The 11039-nt window shown below is 52.3% G+C and overlaps 2 protein-coding genes across 9 annotated transcripts in view; one reads left to right on the top strand and one right to left on the bottom strand.

The window, feature by feature from the left end:
* Positions 1 to 268: 268 nt before the first annotated feature.
* On the bottom strand, positions 269 to 8394 carry Ing1 (inhibitor of growth family member 1). 8 transcript variants are annotated; one of them, XM_031339043.1, is made up of 2 exons: positions 7919 to 8394; positions 269 to 2107 (listed from the first exon to the last, which is right to left on the bottom strand). In XM_031339043.1, the coding sequence occupies exons 1-2, from the start codon at positions 8061 to 8063 to the stop codon at positions 1407 to 1409; spliced, it is 846 nt and encodes a 281-aa protein (XP_031194903.1). In that variant the 5' UTR covers positions 8064 to 8394; the 3' UTR covers positions 269 to 1406. The 8 variants fall into 8 exon arrangements, with proteins under 8 accessions (XP_031194903.1, XP_031194902.1, XP_031194910.1 ...); XM_031339042.1 differs by lacking the exon at positions 7919 to 8394 and adding an exon at positions 7673 to 7836; XM_031339050.1 differs by lacking the exon at positions 7919 to 8394 and adding an exon at positions 7677 to 7836.
* Positions 7556 to 11039, top strand: part of Cars2 (cysteinyl-tRNA synthetase 2, mitochondrial) — a 44786-nt gene continuing 41302 nt past the window's right edge. The window contains exon 1 of the mRNA XM_031339032.1: positions 7556 to 7810. The gene's annotated coding sequence lies outside the window, so the exon portion shown is untranslated. The remainder of the gene's footprint in view (positions 7811 to 11039) is intronic.

Below are 11039 nucleotides of genomic sequence, written 5' to 3'. Positions count from 1 at the left end.
CAAACAGCTACAACGTACACTACACATAACACAGGAGCCACAGTGACTCTCACGTAACTCTGTAAAACACTTCAAACATACTCAGATCTCAAGCAAGGCACACAGCACCCAGGGATGAAGATCTGGGCTCCAGTAAGTGGGCAGTGAAGGTCTCGTGCCATTGACGGATGGGTTGTTGATGTCAGCTGTCAGTAGGTGATCTCTGCAAAGAGCAGGTCTCGGTCTTACACAAGCAGCCACAGACAGCACGTAAGGAAATAAGCATGGCTGTGTTCCAATGAGTCTTTATTTATACACACACAAATCTTCATTTCATAGGACTTTTGTGTATCATGAAATGTGATTCTGAAAACCACTCAGAAACAGAGACCATTCTTAGCTCACAGGCCATACAAACACAGATGGTGGGGCGGGACACCTCACAAGCATGGTCACTTCCTAACTTCTGTTCTAAATACCTTTGACACGTATTTGCTGGCATGGACATAATGTCTACTTCCTTATTACGTGAGATAGGTAATATACAATTTGCTTAAGGCTTTGTCTAAACTGCTGGTGTATAAGTTTTTAAGACAAAAATTTAAAATTATTTGTATGTTAAAATTAAATGCTAAAGAAACAAACTGGCCAGGTTTCATTTATTTCTTGACGCAGCATCTATACAGCTCACACTTGCAGCAGGATGCGCACCTCGGCTTCACAGCGGCACCAGGCTGCACTTCCGGTTATGATACAGCGGGGGCAAGGTGGTTAGGAAATGTACATTTATACACTTCATATAAGTTAAAGGTGGCTACACCGTGACCTGGGGTAGCAAAGGCAAGACTCGGACCCACTGCCTGGACCACTGTGTCTGACCTATTAAAAATGTACCCAGTCATTAAAAATGGCCAGTTGGGGAATAGGCCATGTATAAAATATGTCATGTAAAATTTACCCATTTACCTCTTTAAAAAATAATAATATTTAGACTTTAAACCACTAACGTTGTGTGGATATACATTATGGTAGCAAGAAGCACGCTTACTGTACTTCAGCAACCTGGCTAATTTTTTTTTTTTTTTGTAAACCATAACATTTTTGTTAAAACAGCCAAATTAAATCTCTTTTTTATACATCTGTTAGGTTACTTCCAAGTCATTCCCCAACCCCAAAAATCAGTCTGACACTTGCTGACATGTTTAATTCCAACCTGTATTTGTAGTTTCTAAATTGCTGATCTGCTGACCCAGTCTGGAAACAAGGTACACCACGGACACAGGTTGTCTCCGCCACCCCGAAGAGAAGGTCCATTTCTAAGGTTCTCTAAAAATACTCATCTGACCATCCTCATACTTCCAAAAAGGCAGCGACGTCATAAATATACTGGTGGGTTTTGTTATCTTGGGTGAGTGAGTGTCCACTAACTACCTGTTGTAAGCCCTTTCTTTCTTGGACTTCTCCAGGGCTTTGTCCATTGTCTTCTCACTCTCCCCACGACATTTGGGGCAGTACCACTTGCCCTTTGGTTTATGGTTGAGTCCCACACAAGAAAAGTGGAACCACTCGATGGGGCACTCATCATTGTCACAACCTATCATCTCTCCGTAGGAGACCTGATTGCACAGACAGTATGTGGGCTCATTGGGGTCAATGGGAAGGTCTGCAGGAGACGCTTCCCTCTCTGCTTTGGCCTTGGAGCGTTTCTTCTTCTTTGAGGTTTTTGCTTTCTTCTCCTTGGGCGTTCCTGAGGTGATGTCATCATGGTCGTGATTATTAGATGCGTTCTCTCGATTCTCATTGTTTCGCTGCCTCCGGGATCGCTTGTTATTCGGCTTATCTGACTGTGTGATTGCCTCGCTCTTCGACTTGTCCTGGCCCGCCTTGCCGCCGCTGCCAGTGTCACTGATGTCCTGGTGTGCTTCGAAGAGCTCCACATGACTGTCCACCTGCCTGCTGCGGTTCTCCACCAGCTCTACCATCTGACTCACGATCTGGATCTTCTCATCGCCCAGCTCCTGGCTCCGGATCAGGGCCCTCTGGATGCAGTGCAGCACCCGCCGCTTCTGGGTGCTGTCCGTCTCCCGTTTGAACTTCTCATAGTAGTCATCCAGCTCCTTCAGGATTTCTACAGACAGAAACAAGATGTGTTACAACCCACTAGGAACCTGCAGAGACCCAACACCAACTACAGAGGCCTTTTCTATAACTTTCATCTCAGGGGCAGGAAGAGTCTAGCCAAGTTACCCTGACTGGTGTAAGCCATGGCTCCTACTTAACGAGGTGGATATGTTGAATAACAATTCAATTTCGGTGAAGTGCTTCAACCCAAGCCTCTCCTCGCCTATGATTGCAGTTCCACAATTTCTGTTCAAATATCTCTGCAATAACTTAGAAGTTTTTATTCTGTATTTCTCTGTGTTCGAATATTGTTGTCCACCTTATCTGAGGCAGTCTCATTGAATCCGGAACATGAATGAGCTCCAGGGACCCCCGTCTCCCCAGTTGGGATCAAAGGCATCTCAATGTCTAGAATATTTTGCAGAAAAGCATGCAGATTAGACAATGGTGCCACACAGACAGAAGCCCTCTTTCATGTGTCCCCTATGACTACTCTAGCATGATATTCTGTATTACAAAAAACAAGAATGTTTTCGTCACAAGGCAACCTTGCTTTAAAACCAAAGTGATAGATTTCACCTTACAAATGCATAATAATAATACTTAAATCTACTGCTCACAATAGATGTAGCCCTGGTTGTCCTGGAACCTACAGAGGCCTGCCTGCCTCTATCTTCCAAGTACTCAAGAATATCATTTCAAAAACTAAATCCTTCTTAGGAAAACTAAAAATAAGTCTGCATGCTGAGAAAATGTCATTTGGCAAATGTAATTAGACAATTGCAAAAGAAATAAAAGCTGATAAATAATTTTATAGAAAACAGAGAAGTTATCTCAGTATACAGTTCCTAATTCCAGGACTCGTGTACGCAGGAGCCCAAGTGTGAGGACAGTCGGGTTACATGTCCCGGGTTTCAGAAACACAGTTTTTTCTTTGTACAGTCTCTAGAGGCTTGGATGTTTTCTCAACTTGGCTTCGCAGTAACCCACTGCCACAGCCTGAGAAGGCGCTAGTGTTTGAGGGGTGATGGGCACTAGCAGTGCTTCACAGGGACAGCTGGTGACTGCCCCATGCGTCAGCCCAGCCTGGGGAATTTAACAGCACCAAAGCCTTAGAGGAGCCAAGCCCGTCTTTGTGTTCTTCCATCTAAGGATGACGAACCTCTGTGTGTCAAGTAGGCAGAGACCCTTTGAGACTGATGACAAGAAACTAGGGAAATGGGTAAATGCTGACAGAGGGAAACCCTAGAGAGTGGGTGGCTGCAGTATGTAGTGCAAAGGACCTCGGGCCAGAGATGTCAAAGAATGCTTCAAATGCCAGAAACTAACAATTAAAAACATTGGTCATTTTAAAAATGAAAGTGGACAGAAGAATAAAACATTCGGCCCTAAGTGGATTACCACAAAGCCAAACTGATAGAGCACCCAAGCCTCCACATAACTCCGGGTGCAAAGAAAAAGCCATTTGTTTTTGAAACCTGGGACATACCAGAGAATTCCTAGAGTTATTTCCCTCCAACAGTAACCGGTATCAGATTTTTCTTGAGACCTTTCTGCCATCTCTTAAGAGAACTACTGGAAATGCTTGTGTGGACAGGCTGGCAGTCAGAGAGTATACCTAGAAATTCACCACCCCACCCTGCTCTGTGCTCTGACAGGAAACAGGAATTCAGGCAGACCTCTTTAAAAGTTTCAGGCCCGCCTGACTTGTACAGGTCAGCCAGAGCTACATATCAAGACCCTGTTTCAAAATGCTAATAAAAACAACAACAACAACAAAAAAAAAAACCCCACACACCCCAACAAAACCCTAGAAGACAACAGATATCTGACACTGAAGTATCTCTCAACAGGTAAGGCTCCATTCAGGTTCTGCAGGCAGTAGCGCAAGGACCACAGACAGATCCCCACAGGAGACATGCACAGTTTTAGTATCTAAAAGGAAGTGTTTAGGTAAGTCAACCGATTTAACTCACCAAAGACAACCTGAGACATGCGTTTGGGGACACGATGGCCCATACTTTCAATACTAGAAGTAGGGGCAAGTGGATCTTTATGAGTTTCAGGTCAGTGAGAAAAAAAAAATAACAAAATCAATAGCAAATTGTTGTTTTTTGAGCTCCACCCTGGTTAAATGATATACCATCAGAGCTGGTGACAAGGACAGTCTGGGTAGCATGGTATATAATCAGAGCTGGTCTTGCCTCTAACTGTGATTACTGGCATGTGCCATCACACCCAGCAATGTTTCAAAGATTACATTGGTATTCAGTAGGAGAGTAATTCTATCCATTGCTAACTTAAATGTAAATAATTGCTTCTTTCAGCCTTAATCCAGGTGAAGCTTGTGGAGAAAAGTTCCATCAAAGACTTACCAGGAAGCTACTGTGGAGCCTACACAACAACACAGATTTTTAGTTACCCTAAGTAACATAAAAGTAACAAAGACAGTACTACTTCCACATAGGGAGGCACTGGTCGGCTTAGCCCCAGACTGCTGCTGGGCCACCTTTTAGTACCAACAAGGATAAAGGTAGTGACTAGGACTGGCGAGATTGCTCAGCCAGTAAGAGCACTGACTGCTCTTCATAAGGTCCTGAGTGCGGATTCCAGCAGCCACATGGTGGCTCACAACCACCCGTAATGAGATCTGACGACCTCTTCTGGTGTGTCTGAAGACAGCTACAGTGAATTACGCCGGAGCTAGTGGGCCGTCCTGAGTTTACTTCCCAGCAACCACATGATGGCTCACGGCCATCTGTACAGCTACAGTGTACTCATACACATAAAATAAATAAATCTTAAAAAAAAAAAGGAGTGACTAAATGGGCCTGCAGTACCACCTAGTCTGACCAATTACTTTAAGCCACTTTATATAAGGTTGCGCTTACGTTCTTAAAAAATACCAAGGGGTATTTTCTATAATATTTGAAAAGTAATTTAGGTAGCAAACTCTATTTACAACAACCAAACCATAGACCCTCCTTCTGGACTCTTGTACATCTAAAGCACTCCGTGACCGTCAAAAACTCGGTCTGCAAAACAGTAGTTCTGAGCAAGGACTTGAATATTCTAGAGCTATTCGGTCACAGGAACCCTCAGCGGCCGCATCGGCAGGGGCTCCAGGAGGGCAGCACCCGACATACCAACCCGCAGTCCCGACGGAGGCACTCCCGCTTACTCAAGCCTACCGGAAACGCGAGAAGACTCCCGCGGGGAGCCAGGGCCGAGAAAGTAAGCGCCGCAGCCTCCCGGAGGCCAGCACCGCCATGGCTCCGCGGTCGGAAAGAGGCCGCGATCCACTCCAGCCTATGAGACTCAGGAAGAGCAGCGCGGCGCGCCCCGCCCCGCCCCGCCCGAGGCCTCTGTGAGTCGACGACGCTGAGGGCGGAGACCAGGAGGGACACCAATCAACGCGCAGAGCCAGCCAGAATGGCCCGCCCCAGCAGCGACAGGAGCCAACCCGGGGCCAGAGGACGGGCGACCCCAAGACATTCAAATCAACTCACCTCCTCCCTCCGCCCGGCCCTCTTCCATCGAGGGAAAAAAAAAGCAGACAGCGGAAACACAGACTGGAGCGAGTCCCGAGCAGAGCCCGCCCCCATGCCGCCCGCCCCCCAATGACTCCGAAGCACAATGATAAGGACATTCCACGGGGGATGCTGCGACCAATCAGAGGGCCGCAGAGGCGGAACGCTCCGCAATATGCTAATGACTCCCCTATAAACCGAGCTGCGAAGCTGCATCTCGGATAGAGCGCGCAGGGGCGCTTCCCCAAGCCTGTCCCTGTGTGGTGCTGAGCCGCGGCCCTCCACCACCCCCAACTCTTCCGTTTCCCTGCTGCGCAGTTCTGTAAACAAGAGTAAACTCCGAGCGGCCATCCACGTTCAAAACAGAGCCCCCTGACCTCGCAGCAAAGTTTCCCCAACAGCCAACAGTTCCCGGCGGGCACGCAGACTCCGCCTCTCCGCCGCTCCGGGCAGCCCGGGTCTCCGGGAGGGCTGCAGGTCCCTCACCTGCCTCGTTCCCCTCCAGCCAGAGCCCAGCTCGCGCCCACTGATCGCGGCGCAGTGGTGCCTCCAGTCGGCTGCGATCCTCCCCTTCACCCCTCTCCCTCCGCAAGACACTCAGCGCCGGCGCCCCTCGCAGTCGGCCCGGAGCCGCGTCCAGAGCCAAGGGAGGGCCCGGGAGAGCAGGGCCTGGGCGATCGCGCGACCCCGAGTCGGGACTGCCCAGTACTTTATGTAACACTTAAGATTCAGGACCAGGAGGGAGGCGGCCACTCTCCGGACCCGCACTCAGGTCCGCGGGAGTACGGCCCGCAGCCCTCTCTCCAGCCGGGTGCCCGCGCCCTGCGGCCGCGGCGCCCGCATAGCGCTCCACCTCGCGCGGCCGCCTTCACCCCCCTCCCCGAGGACGCGGCCGAGCCCCGCGCCCCCTCCCCCGCAGCACCGCCTCATCACTTCACTACAAAGAGCGCTTTGGTCGCGCAGCCTTGCAGCAAGCCGTTCGCGCTCCTTCCTTCCCCACGTCCCGGAGCTCGGTACACAAGGACCTCGGCGTATCAAAGGCGCTCCAGACCTTTTGTTCCTAGCCCTCCGAGGACGCTACCCGGCGCTCCGGCTCCAGCAGGACCGGTCAGCCTCGCCGCTGGGACCCGGGGATGGACGCGGCCGCCCCCGCCCATCCATCACCCGCCGTACCTTGGTATTTGGCGTCGATCTCCCGCATCAGCGAGACGTTCCTCTGCAGGTCGAAAGGCAGTGACTCGATCGAGTCCAGGTAATCCTCCACATAGTTCACCAGGTGGATCTGCTCCCCGTTGGCAGGACTCAACATGGTTCACCCCGGAGGTCCCCGGCGACTCGGCGGCTTTCCGCTTCCTCCACCCCCCGCCCCCCTCAAACAGCACTGCAAAATGCAAAGCTCTCTCGCCCTCCCGCGCCCCCCCACCCCGCCGCTCCGGCCGGCCCGGCCGGCGGCTACATCGGGCGCCGGCCGCGCCGCCTCCGGGGCCGCGGGGACCCCGGCGCCTGCAGGCGCGGGCCGCGGCGGCCGAAGCTCTAGAGCACACCCCGCCGGCCGTGCAGGCCCCCTCCCGGGCGGCGGGCGGCGCGGGGGGCCGTGCGTACGAGCGCGCACACACCCAGAGAGGGCCGGCCGCCGCCGCCCACCCGCCACCGGCGTGGAGAGCGGAGAGAGCGGGGCCGGCAGCGGGAAGGGCGCGCTCCGCCGCCCGCCTCGCCGCACTTGTCCAACGTGGAAAACCCAAATACCAGTTTCAAACACTTGGGAAACATTCAGCCCCGCGCGCAGCGCGCATGCGCCCCGCCACCCCTCCTCCCGGAGGCGGCCCCGCCCCCACCGCATTCACGCCCCTCACCGTCCCGGGCCGGGGGGCGGCGGGCCGCGAGGCCGGCCCGCGCGGGGGCGTGGCCTGTCACTGTCGCGGGGGGCCAGGGTCGCGGAGGGGCCAGCGGGCGGCGGGGTCGCCCGGGCCGGGGTGTGGGGGTTTGGGGGAGGAGGCCGGCGACGCGAAACTTTACTAGGAGTTTGGCACTCGGTGGCGGACCTACTGGGCGGAGCCGCACGCCGGCCGGGAACCGCGGGGTGGTGGCCTGCTCCTCGAGACACGCCGGGGCCGGACGAGCCTCCAGACCGATCGCCGCCTTCGAACCGACTAAGCAGAGAGGAGCCACGCTCCTCCAGGGTAACTGCATCTCCCCCCCCCAACCTCCCCCGCCTACCAGCGCGGTAATAAGTAGGGCCCGCGAGCAGAAATGGCAACGGCGACAGCCAATCCCCTTGCGGCTCTTACCTCTGCGGCCAATCTGGACGAGAAGGAGGTGTGGTGGGGCCGGCAACGCCCCCCGCACGCCTAGTACTAGAGAGCTGTCCCCTTCCAGGAGGCCGAGCTGGCGGGCGGGCGGGCGGGGCCGAGCGAGGCGGAAGTGGGCGCGCATGCGCAGCTCCCCGGCGACGGCTGCGGACCCGCGCGGGAGGGCCGCCACGGACGCGCAGAGGGACCACCACTCCCAGCATCCTCGGCGGCTCCCTGCGCCTGCGCCTTCCGCCCCCACCGTCCCTTTGTGTCGCCTCTCGGTTGCCGAGCTTGGAAGGGCCTGGAGACAAAGGGGCTCCCCGAGGGGGGTGCTCTTTCCGGCGCGGAGGTCTACGGTGGGCGGGCTGGCGGGAGCAGCTCTTCTCTCTGACCCTAGCACTTCCTCTGCCGCCCCCCGAGGCTGCCCGAGTCCTCGGCACCCCGGTGGGCTCTCGCTGGGTAGCACAACCTGCGGCTTCCCATCCCGCCCTTCCCCCACAGCCGCCGGATTTAGGGCTTTCTGAAAAGCCCGGGCCGAGCGAGGCGTTGCCTAGGCGACGGGCCTCGGCGGCCCCGCCCTCTTCCTGCCTAGGCGCCGCCCCGGGGCGGAGCCTTGCCTGCGGTCTCCACCTTGGCGCATTTGTATCGCTGGGGCGGTGGTGCGGCTGTGCTGCTTGCTCGGCTGAATCCCGGCTCCTAGGCTCCGCTGAGGGGTCCGCCGCCGTGGCCTCGGGTGCGCAGGGCTGATGACGGCGCTCTGATTCGCCCGCCATGGTTCTGCCGCTCCGGGTCAGCTCGCGGTCTTCAGCCGCCTCGCGTTTGCGGTATCTCAGCCTCAGGCGTTCATCCTCGGACAGAACAAGACTCACCGCTTCAGAACTGGAAGATGTAATTTAAGAGGGTTTGGAACGGCTCCAGAAACACTGTGACATCCTAACCCCCTCGGCACGCGTGAAAGTATTCCGTGCAACCCCGTGACACCTGCGACATTTGCAAGGCAGTATGTCTAAAATAGGGTATTGACGAGGGTCATAAGAATGCGACAAGAGACTGTCAGTTGAATTAGATCGTTCAGATTGGGACATTGCTTGTGAAGCATAGGGCAGTGCATTTCTGCAGGAGAAAGTTCGTTTGGCTGTCTGGTGCCGGTTTTTACTAGCAGAGCCAACTGTTCAGCCCTAGTCAAAAACAGAAAAATGAAATTTCCACGCAGTTGGCAGAAGAAAATAGTTGCACAAAAGGCCAACTATATGGCTTGAGAACACGATATGTAATAAAGTGTGGAGAGGGGTACAGAACTGAATATGAAATTTGGCCTTTTCCTCAGAGGTCTTATATCCAGTTTAAAGGCACAATAGCAATTAAGAAACATATTTTGCCGAGCGGTGGTGGCACACGCTTTTAATCCCATCACTTGGGAGGCAGAGGCAGGCAGATTTCTGAGTTTGGAGGCCAGCCTGGTCTACAGAGTGAGTTCCAGGACAGCCAGGGCTATATAGAGAAACCTAGTCTCAAAACAAACAAACAAACAAAAAGAAACATTTTATTCACAGTGTGTGCTGGACCACGAGTGAACATTTATCTAGGTTTAATGAAGATTAGGAATAATTGACCTTTTCCAAAGATAACCAAGCTGGAGTTGAACCTGGTTATCTTTCAGAGTTACAATACTTTTTTTTTTTTTTCTTTGAGACAGGGTTTCTCTGTATAGCTCTCACTCCCAAGTGCTGGGATTAAAGGCATGTGCCACCACTGCCTAGCCACAATACTCTTAATCCTGTTTATTGAATTCATGGACACACAAACCCAAAAAGTATTATTCAATTGACCAGAATTATTTCACAAGTGCCTGCCACATGCTAACTACAATGTTTTTACATTCTGGAAATAGAGTGGTGATTGTGTACTAATTAGCTTTATAAACAGGCTTTCTGAGCAAGCTCAAAAGACCAATTGATAAAACAAAATTAACTTACATCAAGCTTTTAAAATACACTGTACAGAAAAGCAAAGGCTAGGGAGATGGCTGAGTTAACCTGAATTAACCTCTGAATCTACATGGTGAAAGGAGAGATTGAACCCTGATCAGAGAGTTGGTCCTCTGGTCGCCATGTAAGCACCTTGTCCCGTGTAACCTCCTGCCCCATACACACTAAGTGAATAAGTACAGTTTTTAAGAAAACCTCTCTCCGTGCATCAGAGATAGGGAAACAATGAAGACCAGCCCAGAGAGAGTCTGGCAAAGCGTGTTTGAGAGACTCCTTGCAGTGATTCTGGTTGGAGGTGTCTCTAGAAAGGCTTTGGGGACACTGGGCACCCTCCTGCTAAGTGTCACTTTTCTTTTCTCACTTCAGGGAGCCTGAGCTTGGCTTCCAGCCACAGCCCAGCCTGTGGCTGTGTGCATGGTTTTGTTTTATGGGGTTTGCTTGCTTGCCTGCTTGTTTGAGACAGGGTTTCTCTGCATGTCCTTAGCTGGCCTGGAACTAGTTCTATATACCAGGCTGGCCTCATGCAGGCTCTTTGACTTTATAAGAAATAGGCCTGGGGCCAGCAAGATAGCTCAGCCAGAAAAGACCATCAAGCCTGATAACTTGTGTTCACTCCCTGTGACCCCCCACATGGTAGAAAGGAACACCCCCAATGTGTCCTCCGACCTCCACATTTGCTGTGGAGATCATACATATATAAATAAATGTAATTTTTTTAGGGTGGTGACTTGAACAGGGTTTTCTCTGAGGTATTATTTTGATAAGTTGTCCTGATTGCTTTCAATTCACCTGTACAGTCTATGTGCAGAAGATCAACACACAGGATTGCACGTTTAAGCATCACTAGCGAGTGGGTTATACTTATCATTTTATGTTTTTTAATTTATTTTATAATCTGTATATGGATGTTTTGTCTGCATGTATATCAGTGTAGCATTGCACGCAGTGCCTGTAGAAGCCAGAAGAGGGCATCCGATCTACTGGAATGGAGTTACAGGCAGTCGTGAGTTCCATGTAGATGCTGGGAATCAAACCAAGATACCATGGAAGGGCAGCCAGTCCTCTTAACTACTGAGCCATCTCTTCAGCCTGAGCCATTTCTTCAGCCCCTATTTTTTTTTTTTTTTTTT

This window comes from Mastomys coucha, unplaced genomic scaffold (assembly GCF_008632895.1).
Source record: "Mastomys coucha isolate ucsf_1 unplaced genomic scaffold, UCSF_Mcou_1 pScaffold22, whole genome shotgun sequence".
NCBI lineage: Eukaryota > Metazoa > Chordata > Mammalia > Rodentia > Muridae > Mastomys > Mastomys coucha.
Note: the sequence above shows the minus strand (reverse complement) of the source record. Positions and strands in the feature narration are given on the sequence as shown.

What these genes read in the sequence shown, in the direction of transcription:
- Ing1 (XM_031339042.1), bottom strand. Translation starts at nt 7,820, where the DNA reads ATGCAGTTACCCTGGAGGAGCGTGGCTCCTCTCTGCTTAGTCGGTTCG. An exon ending in CGTGCGGCTCCGCCCAGTAG is followed by an intron (nt 2,108 to 7,672) that starts GTCCGCCACCGA and finishes TTCTGTCTGTAG; the next exon opens with AAATCCTGAAGGAGCTGGAT.